At 32.3% G+C, this 24,363-nt stretch overlaps 1 protein-coding gene across 4 annotated transcripts in view; it reads right to left on the bottom strand.

The window, feature by feature from the left end:
• The window catches only part of TFPI (tissue factor pathway inhibitor), a 117,916-nt gene that overhangs the window by 56,360 nt on the left and 37,193 nt on the right, over positions 1-24,363 (bottom strand). For 3 of the 4 annotated variants that reach the window (XM_031960346.1, XM_031960345.1, XM_031960343.1), the window contains exon 2: positions 2,729-2,851. In XM_031960346.1, coding sequence (XP_031816206.1) covers positions 2,729-2,837 — 109 coding nt within the window. In that variant the 5' untranslated portion in view covers positions 2,838-2,851. Of the gene's footprint in view, positions 1-2,728; positions 2,852-24,363 lie in introns of those variants that run through there. The other variant, XM_031960344.1, reaches the window with a different exon arrangement.

Here is a 24,363-nt window from a genome sequence, read left to right as displayed (position 1 = left end):
TCAAGATTTGAAATTAGATCTTTTTTGTTCAAAATTCCATACTCTTTGCACAAAGCTTGTCAGCATTACTATCTGGACTTCTCTCTTGCCTCAAACCATGAAAACTGCCTAAGATTCTCTTTGTTCCTGGAAAGAAATATTTCTCAACTTTGTGCTACTTAAGAGAAGAATAAGTGAGAGCTTGGGAGAAGAGAACCTCTGGTTTATTTCAGACTTCTGACTAAAAGAGAGAATATGTGAAGTGGCAACAAGATTTTCTTAGGGAAAGGGCTCTAAAAGAGGAGAAAGACTCTTGAAAGAAGTTAAAGGAGCCAGAATCCAAAAGAAAAAGAAAAGTTTTCTTTTCCTAAATCTGGATAACCCAATTCAGGACAGAGCTACAGATAATTATTATCTTCCCCAAAGAAGAGATTCTTGGGTATAAAGCAACCACTTATCACTAAGTGCTAATGATAAGTGCTTAGTAAAGATATTGTAGGAAATTCCCTGAAGCAAATAGAGGTTAAATAACTCAGAGGCACATGGAGATTTCATAACTTGCCAAGGATTTTCAGATTAGAAATGATTTTAATCTTACTGAAATGTTCCAGTCTCCAAGGCCAACACTCTACTGTGTTATCTCTTACTAAGACTATAACATTATATTGTCCATAATATGTTGTTCAGTCATTCAGTCATAACCAACCTGACCTTATTTGGGGTTTTCTTGCCTTCCATATTATTTTTACAAATGATGAAATGAAGTAAACAGGCTAAGTGACTTGTTCAGGGTTACACAATAAGTGTCTGAGGCCAAATTTGAACTGAAAATGAGTCTTCCTGACTCTAGATCTGGCATTCTATATGCTATGCCACCAAGCTGTTCATTGTCCATAACTTGTTATTGTTACTGAATCATTTCAGTCATATCTGACTCTTCCTGACATTATTTGGGGTTTTCTTCACAAAGATACTAAAAGGGTTTGCCATTTCCTTTCCCAGCTCCTTTTATACATCAGGAACTAAAGCAAACAGGGTTAAGTAACAATCCCAGGGTAATAAATGTCTGAAGCTGGTGTTGAATTTAGGAATATAAATCTTCCTGACTCCTGACTAACACTCTATCTACTACACACCTAGTTGCCCTTGTCCATAATAAGTGCTTTGTAAATATTCAGTAAATTGAATTGAATTTCATTATTTAATTCAATTAAGTAGAGCAAAGTGCTAACAATTTTCATGTAAACATGACTTTTAAAAAGTCAGTTATTGAGGGTATGCCATAATTTTTTAAAAAAAAAGATAATATAAGTTTTAGACAGATAATGAAAAGCAAACTATTTTAACTGGATTTCTGGCAATTTCACTTTCTATTATCTCTTCTTGTCCTATTCTGGTTAATTCATCATAGCCTTTTCTTTTAATAACAGCTTTTTTATTTTCAAAATATATGCAGATAGTTTTCAGCATTTACCCTTGCAAAACCTTGTGTTCCAAATTTTCTCTCCTTTCCTCCCCCCCAACAGCTCCCCTAGATAGCAACTAATTAAATATCTCATAGCTTTTCAGAATGCTTTCTCAATCATTTTAAAGTACCCTTCCATTATTGACATCCATGGACAATATCTAATCTAACATTTTAGTTATTTTATTCTCTAGACTGGTTAGTCTTTAAAAATGTGGGATTTTCAAAGAGAACCTAAGACATCATGGAATGATGGTTTGGGGTGATGGTTTGACTTGTACATGAATTGGATTTAAGTGAGGCAGAATTGCACAAAATCATGAGCTTCACTCTCTTTTCCAGAGTCACCAATGTCTATTGGCAAAATAAAATTCAAAACAGATGGTGATATCCTGGGGTGCAGTGGAAGACCTTACTATTTTTGATGTCTGCTTCAGCTGCCTCCATGTCCACGGTACAAATTATTCTCATCCAGTCATTCTGTTAGGGGATGTCTTCAAGTACTTGTAGATAGACATCCTCCTAATTCACTGATGGGGTTGAGACCTATTAGCCTCAATCAGGCTTAGGTCACCATCTGAAACACTTTTATTAGGATGTGGTTACTGTACATTCTACAGTTTTTTGAAGCTACAGATGAGAGTTGGGTGACAGGTAGACAGCAAAAACTGATGATCAGACCTGAAAAGGTATCCATACCAGGGATACTAGTCATCCCCAAATATCTCATCAGATCCTAAGATTGGAAAAAGAATCATTGAAGACTTAATTTTTTTTATATCTCCTCTTCCTTCCTCCAGCTATCACCAAATGAGTTTTCCCCAATGCTAAAGGAAAAATAGTTTCAGTTATTTCTGATGCCATTTGGGATTTTCTTGGCAAAGATACTGGAGTGGTTTCCCATATTTTTGTTTAGCTCATTCTACAGATGAGGAAATTGAGGTAAAGTGACTTAATCTAGAGTAACTGAGGAAATAAATGCCTGAGGTAAGATTTGAACTGAGGAAGACCAATCTTCCAAACTCCAGGTCCAGTACTTCTATCAACTATATCACCCAGCTGTCCTAATGAAAGACAACACTACAGCAACTACAGTAATAGGAGACACTCAGGCTAAAACTGTCTTTATTTGAATTCTTTTCTTCATTTTCTTTGTAGCCTATATATGAGCTAAATTGAGCCAGAATATAATTGCTAATACAGTGGAATTGAAATTCACTAAATAAAAGTAAATATTTGCTAAGAATTTGATCAGAAAAAATATTAAATAGCTTAAAATTTTACCTAAAACATCCCCTTGTTCTTCCTCATCTTCAGAGTTAGCATCCAGAGGTAAAGGGGCATGGGTAAGCAGTAAGAAGATGGTAGTCACAAGCATGTGCCTTTTCTTCATCTTGCTGATGATTTCTAAAACATATTATATATATATATATATACATTATAAATAATTTTTTAAATAAAACCATAGTTTCACAGTATGTACCTTATATACAATATAAGCAAGTCATACATAGTCAATATGAATCAACCTTTAAATATACTTATATGCTAATTTTAGCAAAACATTAAAGTTTTCTATTACATATACACAAGCACAATGTAAACACATATTTAGCTATATTGATAATAATTATGTTACTTCTAGTAATCAAGGAGTCTCTCTTCTCATTTTACATTTAAGAAACTGAGGCTCAGAGGGATGAAGATTGTTTTGTCTTTTGTCTTTTTTTCCCCCCTAAGGTAATGAATATTATTAGCAAAACTAAACTAGAAACAAGTTCCCTAGAATTCTTGTCTATTAATCCTTTAGTAACAATACCTCTGACAACTCATAATACTAAATCTTGAGGAATGGTGCTCACTTAAGTTCAGCTAAATCTTTTGTGTCTTTTTTGCTATTTCATGGATTAATTATTCACTATGGGTCAATAAAAAATACTTAACATTTTTCAGCTCTCTTGAAAGCAGAGAAAATAATTTTTTTTCTCACTTCAAACCTTTCCTATCTTTCCTGTTGTATTTTATACAATCTCTTCTTTCTATTTAATCTAATTTTGCTATTTCCTTCTCTTCTTCCTCTAGTCTTCAAGTTGTTTTTTATTTTAAAGTGGGCTCTCATTTTCAAGACATTCTTTTGAGGTTTTCCAACCTTCAGACATCCATTTTCTCATTCACTTTTCATTTGCTCTATATCTATTTCTGTTTTTACTAATTCCGTTTTCTAAAAGTTGGCTGACATCCAGTATACTACCAAATGAAATTACCTAGAACTCTGACTAGTACCCTTTCAGCAATTTTTTCATGTGACTTCTTGAGTTGTCTTATTTAAACCAATTTCCTTGTGAAGGTGATGCCAGGTGACAAGCTGTCACCTCAATGCTCCAATGAAGTGCAGATTTAAGCTGCAAAATAGGGCACCAGCTGCTTTAATTTCATTGAAAAATAAAATTCAGAAATTTTTAAAAAAACATGTTTAAGTAGGGGAAAATTAGATCTTCTTTTACTTAAGGTTAGTAACATGTATAACATGGAGGAGGTATACAGGTGAAGAATATAGGGGAGCATAAATATTTTTATATAATAGAACTTTTTCATACTTCTTTTCTATTTTTGGATATAGGCCTATGTGTGGTATAGCTGAATGAAAGAAGATACACTGTTTAGTATATTATATTAAATCAAATTGCTTTCTAAAATGATTATACCAATTTATAGGTTCACTAATAATTTATTAATATGCTTTTTTCCCCATAGCCCTCTTCAAATTTGTCATCTTTTTTAACATCTTTACCAATCTTATGAAAATAAGGTAACATTTTGGAATTGCTTTAATTTAAATTTCCTTAAGTTGTACTGATTTGAAAGTTTTTTTCTTTTTTTCCCCTCAAATGCTTAAAGATAACTATTGTTTTTTCACTTGAAAAGAATGCCAGGGTTAGATCCAACATGGCAAATTAGAGGCAGTAACCCCCTAAAATTTTCCCAACATTTGCCTCTGAAAAAAAAATTTAAAGCAATGTCTCAAATAGAATTTTAGACTGGCAGAGCCAAGAAAAGGAGGGTGAAGTGTTTTTGTTTTGTTTTGTTTTTCAATCCAAGAGAACCTAAAAGGTCAGTAAGAGAGATCCATTAAGCCACTGTGTGAGCTGGCCCAAAATACATGTAGTAAGAGCCTCAGAGGTAACCTAAGACAGCAGTAAAAACAACTTTAAATGATTATGGGGGAGGAACAGATGGATTTACATGTGAATTCTATGAAACATTTAAAGAACAATTGGCCCCAATGCTATATAAATTATTTGATAAAATAGGAAATGAAGGAGTCCTACCAAATTCCTTCTATGACACAGACATGGTACTGATACCTAAACCAGGTAGGTTGAAAACAGAGAAAGAAAATTATAGACCAATCTCCCTAATGAATATTGATGCTAAAATCTTAAATAAGATATTAGCAAAAAGACTACAGAAAATCATCCCCAGGATAATACACTATGATCAAGTAGGATTTATACCAGGAATGCAGGGCTGGTTCAATATTAGGAAAACTATCAATATAATTGGCCATATTAATAACCAAATTAACAAAAACCATATGATCATCTCAATATATTCAGAAAAAGCAATTGACAAGATCCAACATCCATTCCTATTAAAAACACTTGAGAGTATAGGAATAAATGGACTTTTCCTTAAAATAATCAGCAGCATCTATTTAAAACCATCAGTAAGCATCATATGTAATGGAGACAAACTGCAACCATTCCCAATAAGATCTGGAGTGAAACAAGGTTGCCCACTATCACCGTTACTATTTAATATTGTATTAGAAATGCTAGCTTTGGCAATAAGAGCTGAGAAAAAGATTAAAGGAATAAGAATAGGCAATGAGGAAACCAAATTATCACTCTTTGCCAATGATATGATGGTATACTTAGAGAACCCCAGAGATTCTACTAAAAAGTTATTAGAAATAATCCACAATTTTAGCAAAGTTGCTGGTTATAAAATAAACCCACATAAGTCATCAGCATTCTTATATATCACTAACAAAATCCAACAGTCAGAGTTACAAAGAAAAATCCCATTTAAATTAACTACTGATAGTATAAAATATTTAGGAATCTATCTGCCAAGGGAAAATCAGAAACTTTATGAGCAAAACTACAAAACACTTTCCACACAAATTAAGTCTGATCTAACTAACTGGAAAAATATTAAATGCTCTTGGATTGGGTGAGCAAATATGATAAAGATGACAATACTACCTAAACTAATCTATTTATTTAGCGCTATACCAATCAGACTTCCCAAAAACTATTTTGATGACCTAGAAAAAATAACAACAAAATGATTATGGGGGGATTGGATAGCTAGTCAGAAAAAAAGGTAATAGGGGACATTGTTAGTAGTAGATGCAGCTGGTACCCTATTGACCATAAGCATTTATGAGTCTCAGCTTCAAGAAGCACTTTAGATTAGCTTTAATGTAAAGTTCCAAATGAACAAATAGGATGGAAAATGAGCAAGAATTTTTTTGGAGATTTAAAGAAAGAGATAAAAGGGGTAGAGGAAAAATAGAAAGAGAAATGAGAGTGATGCAAGAAAATTATGAAAATAGATTTAATGACTTGGTAAAAGAGGCACAAAAAAATACTGGAGAAAATACCTTAAAAAACAGAATTGATCTGATGGTGAAAGAATAACAAAAATTCACTGAAAAAAGAATTCTTTAAAAGCATAATTGGCCAAAGGGAAAAATAAGTACAATGATCCACTAAAGAAAATCATTCCTTAAAAATTAGAATTGGATTAAGGGAAACTAAAGACAGCAAGATACATTTAAAAAAAATAAACAAATTCTAAAGAATAAAAAAAAGAAAATGTGAAATATGTCATTTGAAAAAAAAGCTGACCTAGAAAATAGATCAAGGAGAGAAAATTTAAGAATTATTAGATTATTGAAAAATCATGATTAAAAAAGAGCCTAACCATAACATTTCAAAAGAAGACTGCTTCAATTTCTTAGCTGTAAAGGGTAAAGTAAAAATTGAAAGAATTCACTGATAACATACTGAAAGAAATCCTAAAATAAAAGGAATCCTAAAATGAAAGCTCCCAGTGCAATTCCAGAGTCCCCCAAACCAAAAAAAAAAAAAAAAAAAAAAAAAAAAATGTTGCAAGCAGGCAGAAAGAAAAAAAAATCATGTATTGGGGAACTATAGTCAGGAACTCACAAAATTTAATAGTTTCTGTGTTAGAGGAGTTGTATAGAATATTCTGCAAATCAAATCACAAAAGATAACCTTCACAGAGAAACTGCATTTAATTTTTTTTCTGGGGAACAGAATTTTCTGAATAGAAAATTTGATTTTCAAATAGAAGCTTCAAGAAAAGCATAAAAAATTAAAAAAAACATCATAAAAGAATCAACAAATTCTTTTCATTCCTATATGAGAACATGATATGTGTAATTACTGAAAACTTTATTATTATCAGTGTGATTATAAGCAATCTACATAGACAAAAGACACAATTGTGTGTTAATTATGTTGGGATGATCTAAAAAAAAAAAGATGAGAATAAGATAGGGGCAAAATCTGGGAAAGGGGGGAAGTGAGAGGTAGAATGGAGTAAATTATTTCACTAAAAGAAATGTGCAAGGAAGAGCTTTGATAGTAGAAGGCAAAATGAAGGGGTTGTGGGCAATACTCAATACTATCATCAGAGTAGGTTCAAAATGGAAGAGTGTGTGTGTGTGTGTGTGTGTGTGTGTATTTTTATGTGTGTTTTTAGTCTATTCTCTTTAATTTAGCAATATAACTACTAAATATATACCACAAAAACATTTTAAAGGAAAAGGACCATTATATACAAAAATTTTTATATAATATCTATTTGTAGATACAAAGAATTGGACACTGAAAGAATTCCTATCAATCATCTGGGGAATGGTTGAACAACTTGGGGCATATGGAGTAGTGGTGTGCAATAGGGAATGACAAGGGGAATAGTGTCAGAAAAGAAAAAAAAAAACCACCACTGGAAGACTTATGTGAACTGAAATGAAGTGAACAGAACCAGAAGATTATTGTACATAGTAATGATGATATTGTAACAAAAATCAGCTGTAAAAGAATTAGCTACTCTGATAAATAAAATGATCAAAGAAAATCCCAAAGGACTCATGAAGAAAAATACTGTCTTCCACCAGAGAAAGAACTGATGAGCTATGAGTGCAAATTGAAGTATTGTTTTCTCGCTTCATTTTTTTTTTAACAATATCTAATATGGATTGCTTTGCATGATTTCACATGCATAACTGATTTAATCCTTGCTTTTTCAGTAGGTTGGGGAGGAATAGAAAGAAAGGAGGAAATTTGAAGATCAATTTAAAGAATATTAAAATTTAATATATATGAAAAAAAGAGAAAATATTGCTTTTTTTTACATATTCTTATATATGTGTGTGTGTGTGGGGGGGGGGAGTGGCCATTCTTAGAAACTGGAATTAGTACATAATATATCTTGGAACTGACGTTTTTCTCAGAGAAAGTTGCTGCAAAGTTTTCTTCCATGTTAATTACATTTTAGCTTTATTGGATTTTTCCATGTAAATTTTTTAATTTTATATAATCAAACTTATCTATTTTATTTTCTATGAGATTCTATTCCTTTTTTGGTTAGAAACTTTTATCAATTGATCAAAGAGATATTTTTCCTTATATTTCTCTAATTTGTTCAAGATGTGATCTTTTATAATTGTCACTTTTCAATTTGTATTTTATTTTAGTATATTAATTTTTCTCCAAAATGCTGTCCAATTTCATCATCAGTTTTTGTCAAATAGTGAATCCTTATCCCAGTAGCTGGATGATACTTAGTTACTATGGTGAGTTGTAATCATGACTTTTTCTGACTTAGTAGAAAGTGAAGCCAAGGAGTCACTGATTTGTATCTTATGTGAAATATTAGCTGCATAACTCTGAATAAGTCACTTAATTTTTTTTGATCCTCAGTATGCTCATTTGTAAAATGAGATTAATAATGACATCTAACTCAATCGATGAAGACCAAATGAGATTTTACACACATACACACACACACACACACACACACACACACACACACCCTTTTGCAAATCTCAGAGCACTGTATAGATAAAAATTATTATGATTATCCTTGAATTAAAAGAAGGAATTGAATCTAATGAAGAATAAGAGCCTGCATTTATATAGTGCTCTAAAGTTTGTAAATTGTTTTTTGCACATTATCAAATTTGAGGCAACAAAAGAGACCTAAATAATTCCAGGTCATGTGTGTTTGCTCCAGCCAAAATAAAGGAAAGTAAGAATGGACAAATTGGAATGTACCCAGAGACAGAGAAAGGTGGTGGGGTAGTTAGAGAACTAAAGAACACATGAGAACTGACTGATGAAACCAACCTATTTTAGCTGAGGAAAAAAAAGATTTAGAGGAAATGCAGTAGCCATTTTCAATTCTTGAAGTTACATGGAAGAATATGACTGCAGAGTCTAGAAGTAGAATTGATGAATTCTAAATCTGACATCAGAAAATTTGGTTTCAATTTCTAGATATGCCATTTTTTAGCCAGATTACTTCCCATGAGTCACTTGTCCTTTCAGTTTCAGTCTCTTTACATATAAAATTAGGGATGGGCAGGTGGATGACCTCTAATATTCTTTCTCATGCAAAAATATATTACTTAATGATTTTACCGAGAGAGAGAGACAGAAAGAGAGAGAGAGAGAGAGAGAGAGAGAGAGAGAGAGAGAGAGACTGAGACAGAGAGCCAGAATCTATTTTGATTTTAGAAAAAAACTTATTAACAATAAGATTTCTCCAAGAGAGAATTGGCTATCATGGTAAAAAGTAGATTTCTCCATCCCTAAATCATTTTAAGCTGAGTCTTTATAACATCAATACATTCATTATACTGTTGAATGAAGAGACATCACTCTAGTTTATTATATTTCTCAGGTGTAAAATGAACTAAATGACATGAAAACCTTTCTAGCTTTGTGTATCTGTGAAAAAAAAATTGCAAGTAATAGAGAGTAATAGAGACTGAAATCTTATTTTATAATATTGCAATGAAACCCAAAATATTTTTAAACATCTAACAAATATGGAAATCAGCAAATTCTGTATGACTCTATTGAACTATATACAAAGTTCTAGTTCTAGGTTCTATAATGAATTATGGTTTTTAAAAATGGCTCCAGTTTACAAAAAAAGGCTTTTATTTAAGGAAAATTTTAAAATGCTTCTAATGAAAACCTTGACACATAAATACCTACTTTTATTTTAAAACACAGTATTTCCATTCTCCCCCCCACCCAAAGCTGTTTCTCTCACCAGCCCCAGATTGCTTACAGGATTAAACAGAGGAATGTGGACTATGAAATGAATTTTCTTCACTGTAATGCATATAGCATATGCATAATCAATGTTTGTTAAATGAATAAATGAGAGATCATTTAGCCCATTCCACAATTTTGAAGGAAATAAAAATATTATGAAATCTCTAAACCTGCCAGCATTTATAATGAGTTCCTTTTGTGTTCCTCAGATTGCAAAAGAAGCAAAATAGGAATGATATTTTCAAATATTTGAAGGCAAATGTCATTTAGGATTGGGGGAAAATGTACATCTGGTCAAATTGCACTGAAAAAGGTGAAATTTTCTTGGACTCTAATCTTCTAGGAATAGAAAAAAACAAATTATTTCTTTAGGAAATGGAAGGAAGATGGTTTTCATAGCCATTCATAGACTTTAAAAGGACAACAAATAATCTTTAACAGGAGAAGATGCCAAATAGAATATCAAAGGCAAGGTAGTCACAGAAAAAAATAAAGTAGTCAGTAATCTGCTGACATATATGTATTAGATTTTCCAAAGAGGAAAGTCGGTAAGACTCTAACCTGAAACTTCTAAGTTTCATGTTCTAATTTATCTAGCAATCTCACTACCCTGATAACTAAAACACAACTAACTTCAATTACTTTTCATATTCCTATCACTTAATCCATATAAACAGTCCCTGATCCTTATCTTTCCATTCTTTCATGCCAATTTCCTTAATCCCTCCCATGTACCTTATTCTATGCACTTTTTAATCACTGGGCCATATTGAAGAAACTTTCCTTCACCTTAGACTTTTTTTCCTCTTATTCTCCATCCATCTGTTTTAATCTTGAATTCCTCAGAGATGAACTATGTAATAGGAAGTATGAGAAAATGTATTCCACTAATGGAATAAAAGGACAGGGATATTGATCCTTCTGTAGAATCTAAAATCCATCAATTCTACTTCTGCCCTCTGGAGTCTTCTTCTACATTACTTCAAATACTTGAAAACAGCTATTACACTCCCTATACATCTTTCTTTTACTGGGCTAAACTATGCTTAGTTTCACTTACCATTTCTCATCCATTCAATGGCTGGGATATATTTTCCCACACTTTCTTCACTTCATCTTAGCCAGTCACAGGACTAGCAACATCTGTATTTGACCATTATCTATAGATGTTGTGACTCCTTGACCAAAAATAGGCTTAGGAAGAGTAAAGCATAAGTAGAGGAAGAATAATATGAAATCATGGTCTGACCATAACTTCTAATCTCCTCCCTTCTCTATTTTCTGAGGCATTTGACTGTGCTTTGACAATTTTTTTTTCTTTCTTCAGATTAATCAGTTATATTATACTCTTTCCTCATCTCTTGAATTCATTATATTTGTCATTTATTCCTTACCAAACCCCTATACACTCTTATGTTCATGATGTTGAAAAGAGCTGGATGATGGCACATTACCTAACTGAGTATATTAATAATTTATGCTCTTTAATTTCAATGGGGCCCTAATCAAATCAAAGTAATACCTTTACCCACCCCTAAATGATTTCCTATCCAACTCTCAAAAAATTGATTCCAAAATATTTCTTCTCTCTTTAAACCTCCCACATATTACCCTCTTCACATCCTGCCTAAGGACTTGGGCTCTGACTTTACTGAGAAAATTGAAAGCATTCTCTCTCCAGGTTCTGATAATAGATTTTTTCCTAGCGAAAACTAAGCTTTCTGTATAGGTCAATAATCATATCCTTTCTTTTTTTCTTCTTGAATATATTGCCATGTTAATTAGTCTGCATTAAACTTCAAATTTCCAGAGCCAACATGGAAGAGTGAAGCCATGAAGATGCTCAAGCTCTCCTAGGTTGCCTTGAAAACCACATGAAAGCAAGCCTTTGAACACACTCTGATGGAATGAAACCAATCTCCAGCTGAAGAAAGATTAGAGAAAAATTTGGAAAGATAAGTCTAACAGGGTGAAAAGGGTATTTAGCCTAGCCCAGACAGAATCTGGGAAAGCCAGTGAGAGGGTATTAATCACAGCAAATAAGCAAAGGAGACCCTCAACAATGGCTTAATAGAGAAGCAGAGCAGTGGGGCAAACTAGTTCCAGTTGACAAAGCAAATTCTGAGAAATGAGGCTGTTTCCTGGAAAGAGCAGATAAAACTAACCCCCCCCCCCAAACAAACACTAGGAAGACCTGTTCTTAAAGCCAAGACTTAGGGCTTCACAGAAGCTTGGAACAGCCCTCCTTTACCCACAATCAGAGCTCCATTTTAAAGGTAAAAAAAAGAGAAAACACTCAAAGAAAAGGAAAGAAAATGAGCAAGAAACAGAAAAGAAATTTGACAAGAGAAAGCTACTATGGTGACAGGGAAGACCAAAACACCAACTCAGATGAGGACAAAATGTCCACAGAGGAAATCTTAAAGAGAGATATGGATTGATCTCAGGCTCAAAGAGGTTTCTTGGAGTTGCTCATAAAAGATTTTAAAAAGCAAATAAGATAAAATGGAAGAAAAAAGGGGAAAAAAGAAATGAGAGGTATTCAAGAGGTATTGAAATCAACAGCTTAGAAAAGGAAGGCAATTCTTTAAAAATGCAATTGGCCAAATGCAGAAAAAATCCATTTAAGAAAATAAGAAGTTGAAAAGTAGAATTAACCACATGGAAAAAACATAACTAAATGAAGGAAATAACACATTAAAATCTAGAATGGCACAAATGGAAACTAATGATTATTATTCATCAAGCAGTAGTAAAACAAACTAAAACAAATGGGGAAATAGAAGAAAATATAAAATACTTCTTTGGAAAAACACCTGACTTGGAAAGAAAGATCCAGAGGAGAGCATTTAAATATTATTGGTCTACCTGAAGGCCATGACTAAGAAAAGAGCATAAATAGCATTCTTCAAGAGATCATCAAGAAAAACTTCACTGATATTATAGAAACAGAGGGAGAAATAGTCATGGAAAAAATCCATAAATCACCTTCAGAAAGAGATCGATCTCACAAGGAAAACCCCAAGGAACATTGTTGTAAAATTCCAGAAACACAAATTCAAGGAAAAACTGCGGCAAGCTGCCAGACAAAAACAATTCAAATATCAAGCAGTAACAGTCAGGATTACTTAAGATTTGGAAGCTTCTGAAATAAAAGATCAGAGGACCTAGAAGACCATATTGCAGAAGACAAAGGACCTGGGATTACAACCAAGAATTAATTTCCCAGATGGACTGCACATCATTTTTCACTGTTGGTGATGGATCTTCAATGAAATAAAAGACTTTCAATCATTTCTATTAAAAAAAAAAACTAACCAGAAAGTTTAATCTTCAAACGTAGGACTGAAGAAAAACATAGAAAGGTAAACAGCAGAAAATATGTATTATTTAAAGATTAAATTGTTTAAGTTCCTAGATGGTAAAATGTTATCTGTAACTCTTGAGAATTGTATCTATTATTGGGGTAAACTGAAGGATGCATCCAAAGTACAGAGGATGTTGCTAGGAATGAACTCTGATGTGATGATAGCAAAGAAAAACATATTAAGGGGTGAAAGACTCTCCTGAAAGAAAAGGAAAAAGAAGGTATAATGGGACACATTAGATCACATGAATAGTCACAAAAGGTCTATTAGAAAGGAGGAAAGAAGGAAGGGGGATAAGAATTGTCTGAAGCTGGATCTCATCTATTTGGGTTCAGAGGGAGTAAACTTGTTTGGGTATAGAAATTTATATTACCCTATAAAAAAGTAAGAGGAGAAAGATGAAAGGGGCTGGATAGAAGGGAGGGAAGAAACTTTTTAAAAAATAGTAAGAGAAGGGGCAGGGGTGGTAGAAGGTAAGGTAATAAGTAAGTTAAGTTAAAGAAGAAAAACACTAGAAAGAGACGGGAAAAGGGATGGTAGAAGAAAAAATAGTGGGTGGGATAGTTCAAAAGAAAATAGAACTTTACTAAGGACAGGATGGAAAGAGAGAACAAAAGTATATATATATATATATATATATATATATAATAGAATGGATGGAAATACAGAACTGCCTGCTAATCACAACTGGATGTGAATGTGATGAGCTCGCCCATAAAATAGAAACAAATAGCCAATAGCAGAGTAGATTAAAAAAACAAAATTCTGTAAAATGTTGTTTACAGGAAACAGATTTGACGGAGAAAGGAGCATATAGAGTAAAGGTAAAATGCTGCAACAGAATCTATTATGCTTCAACTGAAGTAAAAAAAAAAAAGCAGGATAGCAATTCCGATCACAGATAAAGCAAAAGTAAAAATAGATATAATTAAAAGAGATAAGGAAGGAAAGTACATCTTGATAAAGGGTACTATAAACAATGAAGAATTAAGAATATTAAATCTATATGCACCAAGTGGTAGGACATACAAATTCTTAGAGAAGATATTAAGCCAATTATAGGAAGAAATAGACAGCAAAACTGCATGACTAGAGCATCTTAACTTTCCTGTCTCAGAATCAGATAAATCTAACCACAAAATAAACTAGAAAGAAACTAGGGAGGTTAATAGGATTCTAAAAAAACCTAGATATTTTACACTTCTGGAGAAAATTAAACAGAAAGGAATACATCTTGTTTCACAGCAGTACATAGTACCTACACAAAAATTTACCATACATTAAGGCATAAAAACCTCAAAATCAAATGTATAAAGGCTGATATAGTAAATGGATCCTTTTTAAACTATGTGGCAATAAAAATTACATTCATTAAAAGGCCAGGTAAAAGTAGAATAAAAACCAACTGGTAATAAAATAATCTAATTCCAAAGGATGAGTCAAAAAATTCACAAAAACAATCCATAATTTCATCCAGGAGAATGACAATATACCAAAACCTATGGGACTCAGCCAAAGAAGTTCTTAGGGAAAATTTTATATATCTAAATACCAACATGAACAAAATAGAGAAATAGAAAACCAGTGAATTGGGCATGCAGCTACCAAAGGTAGAACAAATTAAAAAAACCCAATTAAATACCAAATTAGAGGGCAGAGCCAAGATGTCAGAGAGTAGACACATCTCTGAGTTCCTCCTAGTGTCCTTCCAATCAATACTAGATTAAACCTCTGAATTTGTTTTGGAGTGACAGAACTCACAAATATTTGGAGTATAACAAATTTCAAAAAGAAGATACTTTGGAAGAACTTCAGAAAAAAGTCTGTTTAAATCAGGCAATGGGGGAAGTGGTCAACCCCAGACACAGTGCAGGGACCCCGTATAGGGAGACAGGGCATTACACCGTCTGTGCACAGGGAATCTACTGTGAGGTTCTTAGGCTACTCTGTCCTGGTTACAAGCCAGTGGTACAGCAGATTAGCTGTGAGACATCGAAAGGAAATACAAAAGGCAAGTGGTGAGCCTCTGAACCCCAGAAAAATGAGGAACATGGTCATGCCTACCCAGCATCACAAATAGTCAGCAGCACTGGCTCCAGGACAATCTAAAATGTTTATCAATCCTTTGCCTTAAGAGCAGACTTCAACCTTTAAAAAATGAGCAAAAAGCAAAAATTATTCTGATCATAAATAACTTTTATGAAGAAAGAGAAGAATAGACATTAAAACTAAAGGCAAAAGATCTCCAGATGAATCCCCCAAGGATAATATGAGTTGGTCCCTATTTCATAAGATTCTCTTGGAAGAATTTGGACTGCCCTCATGTCCTAGAGTCAGAGGACAAAATAGCCATTGAAAGAATTTACACATTACCTCCTGAAAGAGACCCCAAAATGAAAACATTAAGGAACGTCATAGCTAAATTTCAGAATTATCAAATCAAGGAGAAGATATTGCAAGCAGCCAGAAGGAAACAATTCAAATAGCAAATAGCAACAATTAGGATTACCCAGGACCTAGAGCTTCCTTTTTAAAAGGATTGAAGGGCATTGAATCTGATATTCCAAAAGGCAAAAGAATTTGGATTACAGCCAAGAATCAATTATCCAGCAAAATTGAGCAATATTTTTCAGGGGAAAAGATGAACATTCAAACAGGTGAATTTCATTTATTTCTGATGAAAAACAAGGACTAAATAGAAAATTTGATCTTCAAATACAGAATTCAAGAAAAGCATAAAATGTAAAAAGGAAAGAAAATAACTTTGTTTTACAAGTTAAAAACCTTATATACCTTTATGAGAAGATGATACGTTTAACTCTTGTTATCTATATCTTTGTTATGAGTATATTTAGAAGGTGCAGGTATAATTTGATTTTATTGTGAAGCTATAAAAAAAAAGAAATTAGAGGAGGAAAAGGGATTCTACTGCAAGAAGAGGAAAATGGAGTTAAATTGGGGGTAAATTACATATCATGAAGAGGCCAAAAAAAAAACCCTATTACAATTGAGGGAAAGAATAGAGGAGGATGAGCATTGTGTGAATCCTACTTTCATCAGATGTGGCTCAAAGAGAAAATATCAGTCATATTTAGCTTCACAGAGAAGCTTGTCTCACCCTATAGGGAAGTAGAAGGGGAAAAGGGAAAGGAAAGGCAGAGGCTAATAGAAGAGAGAACATAAGTAGAAGGGGAAAGGTATAAGAAAGGGGCTGCAAAAGGGAAGGGGGTGGTCAGAAGCAAAATCCTGGGGAAGAGGGAAAGGGGCAAAAGGAATAGAAAAGTATAACTGAGGGAAAACAACATGGCAGTAAATACAAAATTAGTAATTTTAACTTTGAATGTGAATGGGATGAACCCTCCCATAAAACAGAAGTGGATAGTAGACTGGATTAAAAGACAAAATCCCACTATATGTTGTTTAAAAGAAACACGTTTAAGGTGGAATGATGCCTTCAGAGTAAAGATAAAAGGCTGAAGCAGAAACTATTATGCTTCAACTGAAGTAAAAAAAAAAAAAGTAAGGGTAGCAATCCTGATCTCAGATCAAGGAAAAGCAAAAATAGATCTAATTAAAAGAGATAAGGAGGGAAACCATATCCTACTTAAAGGTACTATATATAATGAGCTTACTAAACATATGTACATGAAGTGGTATAGCATCCCAATTCCTAGAGGAGAATTTAAAAGAGCTGAAAGAAGATTTAGACAGCAAACTGTACTATTAAGGGATCTCAACCTTGCTCTTTCAGAACTACATAAATCAAATCACAAAACAAATAAGAAAATATTTAAGGAAGCAAATAGAATTTTAGAAAAGTGAGGTATCATAAATCTTTGGAGAAAATTGAATGGAAACAGACAGGAATATTTTTTTCTTGGCAGTACATTGAAGCTACTTAAAAAAATTGACTATATATTAGGTCACAAAGACCTCAAAATCAAATGCAGAAAGGCAGAAATGGTAAATGCATTTTTTTTCAGTTCATGATGCAATAAAAATTACAAATAATAAAAAGCCATGGGAAAATAGGCCAAAAATTAATCGGAAACTAAATAATCTAATCCTAAAGAATTAGTGGGTGAAACAAATCATAGACACAATCAATAATTTCATCAAAGAGAATGACACTAATGAGACAGCATACCAAAATCTGTGGAATGCAACTGAAGCATTTATTATTGCAAATTTTATATCTCTAGATACTTACTAGCATAAAATAGAGAAAGAGATCAATGAATTGGGCTTGTAACTAAAAAAAAAAAAGCTAGGAAAAAATGAATTAAACAACCCTAATTAAATGTCAAATTTGAAATTCTGAAAATAAAAGGGGACATTAATAAAACTGAAAGTAAGAAAACTATTGAATTAACAAACAAAACCAAGAGTTGCTTTTATGAAAAAACAACAACAAACTAGAGAAAACTTTAATTTGATTAAAAAAAAGAAAGACAAAAATCAAATTGTTAGTATCAAAAATGAAAAGGGAGAACTTTCCACCAATGAAGCAATTAGAGTTGTAATTAGGAGTTATTTTTTCCCAACTATATGCCAATAAATCTCATAATCTAAGTGTAATGGATAAATACCTACAAAAAATGTAGATTGCTCAGATTAACAGAAGAGGATATATAAATTACTTAAATAATCCCATTTTAGAAAAATAAATAGAACAAGCTATTAATCATCTCCCTAAGGAAAAAAAAAAATCTCTAAAGCCAGATGGATTTACATGTGAATTCTACCAAACATTAAAAAATAAATGATTAATTCCAATACTATGCAAACTATTTTAAAAAATAGAGAAAGGAGTCTTAGTAAATTCCTTTTATGACACAGATAAGTACTGATAGTGAAACAAGGTGGGGTCAAAACAGAGAAATAAAATTATAGATCAATTTCCCTAATGAATATTGATGCAAAAATCTTAAATGAAATGATTACAGGAAGTCATCACCAGGATAATACACAATAAGCAAGTAGGATTTATATCAGGAATTCAGGAATGGTTCAATATTCGCAAAACTATTATCACAATTGACTAAATCAATAATCAAACTAACAAAAATCATATGATTATCTTCATAGATGCAGAAAAGCATTTAGTAACATCCAACATTCATCCCTATTAAAAACACAAGAGAATATAGGAATAAATGGAGTTTTTCTTAAAATGATCAGTAGCATCTATTTAAAACCATCAGCAAGCAACATATGTAACAGGGACAAGCTAGAACCATTCCTAAAAGGTTGTCCTCTATCACCATTATTATTCAAAATGGTATTAGGAATGTTAGCTTTGGCAATATGAGAAGAAAAAGATATTAAAGGAATTAAGAGCAGGTAATGAAGAAACCAAATTAGCACTATTCACAGATATGATGGTATACTTAGAGAATCCTAGAGAATCAACTAAAAACTTTCTTGAAACAATTCACAACTTTAGTAAAGATGCAGAATACAAAATAAGTCTATATAAATCATCACTTTTATATATTTTGAACAAAGTCCGGCAGTAAGAAATATAAAGAAAAATTCCATTTGAAACGTGTAGATAATATGAAATATGTGGGAGTCTTCCTGCCAAGGCAAAGTCATGACCTATTGAATAAAATTACAAAGCACTTTTCATGCAAATAAAAATATCAAATGTTCATTGATAGACTGAGGTAAAAGACAATACTACCTAAATTAATCTACTTATTCAGTGCCATACCAATCAAACTGCCAAATTTTTTTTCACAGATCTAGAAAAAATAATAACAATGTTCTTCTGGAAGAACAAAAGATCAAGAATTTCAAGGAAATTAATGAAAAAAATGTCAGTTAAGGTGGTCTAACAGTGCCTAATCTAAAACTATATTGTGCAACAGGGGTCATCAAAACTATTTGAAACTGGCTCAGAAATAGAGTAAGTAGTCAATCAGTGAAATAGGTTAGGTTCACAGGACAAAATAATCAATGACTATTTATAGTGGCAAGAAAATGGAAAATGAGTGGATGAGCAAACTGAGTGGAGAATGGCTGAATAAATTATGATATATGAATGTTTTGGAACATTATTGTTCTATAAGAATTGATCAGTAGGATGATGTCAGAGAGGTTTGGAGACACTTAGATGAAATGATTGTAAGTAAAGTGAGCAGAACCAGGAGATCACTGTACACAGGAACAACAAGATAATATGATGATCAATTCTGACAGACATGGCTCTCTTCTACAATAAGATGATTCAGACCATTCCCAATGATATCCTGATAAGAGAGCCATCTGCACCCAGAGAGGGGACTATGGGAACTGAGTATGGATAACACATAGCATTTTCACTCTTTTTGTTGTTTCGTTGCATTTTTTTCTCATTTTTTCCTTTTAGTTCTGATTTTTCTCATGCAACTCGATAACTGTACAAATATGTATACATATATTGGATTTAACACATTTTTTTAAACATGTTTAACATATATTGGATTACATTCCATCTAGGGGATTGGAGGGGAAATTTTGCAACGCAGTTTTTCAAGGGTCAATGATGAAAAATTATCCAAGAATATGTTTTAAAAATAAAAGGTGTAATAAAAATTAAAAATAAATACATACCAAATTAGAAATTCTGTACCTCAAAAGAGAGGTTAATGAAATTGAAACTAAGAAAACTATTGAACTAATTAATAAACTCAGAGATGGTTTTATGGAAAAACCAATAAAATAGATAAACATTTGGTTAATTTGATTAGAAGAAGAAAAGAAAAAAATAAATCACCAGTATCAACAATGAAAAGGTGAATTTACCACCAATGAAAAAGCATTTAAAATAATAATTAGGGGCTATTTTATCCAAGTGTATAGCTGCAAATCTGGGAATTTAACTGAATTTGATGAAGGTTTACATTCATTATTAATGGAAGTAGAAATATATTACTTAAATAGTCCCATTTTAGAAAAAGAATTTAACAAGACATTAATGAAGTCTCTAAGAAAAAAATCTCCAGATGGATTAAGAAGTGAATTCTACCAAACATTTGAAAAACAATTAATTCCACTGTGTATACTATTTAGAAAAATAGATAAAGGAGTGCTTCCTTCTAAGACACAAATATAGTACTGATATCTAAACCAGGGAGAGCCAAAAAGAGAAAGAAAATACAGACTAATATTCCTAATGAATTTTAATTTAAAATTATTAAATAAAATATTAGCACAGAGATTACAGTAACTTATCAGCAATTGTTAAATGGTCAAAGGATATGATTAGACAATTTTCAGATGATGAAATTAAAGCCATCTGTAGTTACATGAAAAAATGCTTTAAATAACTATTGCTTAAAAAAATACAAATTAAAACAACACTGAAGTACCATCTCACACCTCTCAGATTGACTAAGATAACAGGAAAAGACAATAATAAATAAAGGATTTTAAAAGAGATTTAGAAACAATGGGGAAAGAAAACAAAAACTTGGTAAGAGAGTAAGAAAACAAAAACTTGGTAAGAGAGTTTAGAAAAGGAAAGAAAAAAAGTATCTGAAGAAAATTCCTTAAAAATAGATTTGACGAAATGGGGAAAAAAAGCACATAATTCCTTACAAAATAGATATGAAAAAGAAACCAAATCATTGAAAAATAGAATTTGTGAAATGGAAAAAAATTCAATGAACAAAACACCAAATTCAAAAATTCAGTTGACCAAGCAAAAGGAGATAAAAAAAACTACCTAAAGAAAATAATTCACTAAAAATTAAAAGTGAACAAATCCAGGTGCATGATTCAATGAGACTTCAAGAATCAATCAAACAAAATAAAAAAAAGTGAAAAAAAAATAGAAGAAAATGTAAAATACCTCATTGGAAAAAAAAAAAAGTGACCTGGAAAATAGATCAAGGAGAGACAATATAAGGATTATTGGACTTCCTGAAAACCGTGATGAAAAAAAGATAGACATCATCTTTCAGAAAATCATCAGGGAAATCTGCCCTGATGTCTAGAAACAGAGGGTAAAAAACCATTGAAAGAATTCACCCATCACCTCCTAAAAGAGACCCCAAAATGAAAACTCCAAGGAAAATTATAGCAAAATTTCAGAATTTTCAGATGATGGAGAAAATATTGAAAGCAGCCAGAAGGAAACAATTCAAATATCAAGTAACAACAATCAGGATTAGTCAGAACCTAGCAGCTTCCACTTTAAAGGATCAAAAGGTAAGGAATCTGATATTCCAAAATGTAAAGGAACTTGAATTGCAGCCAAGAATCAACTATCTAGCAAAATTGAGCATTATCTTTCAGGAGAAAAGATGGATATTAAATAAACAGGTGAATTTCATATATTTCTGATGATAAAGAAGAGCTGAATAGAGAATGATCTTCAAACACAGAACTCAACAGAAGCATAAAAAGGTTAAAAAAAAAAGAAAAATAACTTTTTTTTTACAAGTTAATAATCTTATATCCCTATATGGGAAGATGATGTGTTTAACTTAAGATCTGTATCTGTTATGAGTATACTTAGAGGCTGCAGGTATAATTTGATTTTATTGTGATGTTATTAAAAAAAGAAGCTAGGGGAGGAAAGGAGATTCTACTGGAAGAAGAAGCAAATGGAGTTAAAATGGGGTAAATTACATGTCAGGAAGAGGCAAAAATCAACTATTACAGTTGAGGGAAAGAAAGAAGAGGAATGAGCATTGTGTGAATCTTACTCTCATAATATTTGGCTTAAAGAGTGAATATCAGATATATTTAGCTTCATAGGGAAACTTTTCTCACCCTATAGGGAAGTAGGAGGGGAAAGGGGAAAGGAAATGGGCATGGTAATAGAAAGGAGAACAGAAGTAGAATGGGAAAAGTATAATAAAGAGGGAGGGATTGTAAAGGGAGAGGACTGTTTGAGGGAGGAAGTGGTCAGAAACAAAATCCTGGGGAGGAAGGAAAGGGGGAAAGGAAAAAGAAAAGTATAACCGGAGGAAAACAAGATGTTTGGAAATATAAAATCAGTAATTTTAACTGTGAATGTGAATGGGATGAACCCTCTCATAAAATAAATGCTGATAGCAGACTGGATTACAAGACAGAATCCTACAATTTGTTGTTTACAAGAAACATATTTATAGCAGAGTGATATTATAAAGCAGTGTTCATAAAAACCATTTGGTACTGGCTAAGAAATAGAGTAGTCGCTCCATGGAGTAGATTAGGCTCACAGGATAAAATAGTCAATAACTAAAGCAATCTAGTGTTTGCCAAACCCAAAGACTTCAGTCTTTGGGATAAGAATTCATTATTTGACAAAAAACTGTTGGGAAAATTGGAAACTAGTATGGCAGAAACTAAGCATTGATCCACACCTATATACCAAGATAAAGTCAAAATGGATTCATGATTTAGACACAAAGAGTAATATTATAAGAAAATTAGAAGAACATAGCATAATTTACCTCTTAGGTCTGTGGAGAAGGAAGGAATTTGTGACCAAAGAAGACCTGGAATTCATTCCTGAATACCAAATAGATAATTTTGATTGTATTAAGTTAAAAAGTTTTTGTACAAACAAAACTAATGCAGACAAGATTAGAAGGGAAGCAATAAACTAGGGAAACATTTTTATATTTAAGAGTTCTGATAAAGGCCTTATTTCTAAAATATGTAGAGAAATGACTCAGATTTATAAGAATTCAAGGCATTTTCCAATTGATAAATGATCAAAGAATATAAACAGACAATTTTCAGATGAAGAAATCAAAACTATTTCTGATCATATGAAAAGATGCTCTAAATAACTATTGATCAGAGAAATTCAAATTAAGAAAACTCTGAGATACCACTACACATCTTTTAGATTGGTTAAGATGGCAGGAAAAAATAGTGATGAATGTTGAAGGGGATGTGGGAATATTGGGACACTTATACATTGTTGATGGAATTGTGAATGGATCCAACCATTTGGAGAACAACTGGGAACTGTGCCCAAAGGGTTATCAAACTGTGCATATCCTTTAATCCAGCAGTGTTTTCACTGGTCTTGTATCCCAAAGAGATCATAAAGGAGGGAAAAGGACCTACATGTGCAAAACTGTTTGTGGTAGCCTTTTTTGTGTTGGCAAAACCTGGAAACTCAATAGATGCCCATTAGTTTGAGAATGGCAGAATAAGTTATGGTATAGAATATTATGGAATATTATTGTTGCAAAAAAAAAAAAACAAAAGCAGGATGATTTCAGAGAGATTTGAAGAGACTTAGATGAACTGATACTAAGTGAAGTCAGCAGAACCAAGAGATCATTGTACACAGCCACAACAAGATTATACAATGATCAGTTTTGATGGGCATGACTCCTTTCAACAATGAGATGATTCAGGCCAGTTCCAATAGGCTTGTGATGAAGAGAGCCATCTACATCCAGAGAGAGAACTGTGGGAACTGAGTGTGTATCACACATTATATTTTCATTCTTTTTGTTGTTTGCTTGCATTTTATTTTTTCTCATTTTTTTTCTTTTTCAATCTGATTTTTCTTGTGCAGCATGATAATTGTGGAAATATGTATAGAAGAATTGAACATATTTAATATATATTAGACGAATTGTCATCTAGGAGAGGGGTTGGGGGCAAGCAGAGAAATTTGGAACACAAGGTTTTGCAAAAGTCAATTTGAAAAAAATTATCCATGCATATGTTTTGTAAATAAAAAGTGTCAATAAAAAACTTTTTAAAAATAAAAAGTAAAGAATATATTTCAATGGAAAAAAAAGAACTTCATCATTTTTTAAGTCTCCTGGCTTTGTAACTTTGGTGTCCTCTTTACTTCTTCCTCTCTCCCCATATATCTATTTGCTAAATCTTTTCATTTCTACCTCTACAATAACTGTCACATCTGACATCTTCTTTCTACTCATCCTGTCACTGCCATAATCCATGCCTCCCACACTCTTGCCTAAACTATTTCGATGATGTCTTTTTTGGCATAATTGCTTCACATCTTTCCCCAATTCCCCATATTCCTCAGTAAACTCCAGTGATTTTCTATTGCTTCTAGATAAAATAAAAATGCCTCTTTTGACTTCAAAAATCTCTTCATCCTGATGTCAACCTTTTTTTACAGCTTCATTTTTTTCCTTTCCTGAGCCCAGTAGTCCATCTAATCTGACTTTCTATTTCTCAAACATGACATGCC

This window comes from Sarcophilus harrisii, chromosome 3 (genome assembly GCF_902635505.1).
Source record: "Sarcophilus harrisii chromosome 3, mSarHar1.11, whole genome shotgun sequence".
Classification (NCBI taxonomy): Eukaryota; Metazoa; Chordata; class Mammalia; order Dasyuromorphia; family Dasyuridae; genus Sarcophilus; species Sarcophilus harrisii.
Note: the sequence above shows the minus strand (reverse complement) of the source record. Positions and strands in the feature narration are given on the sequence as shown.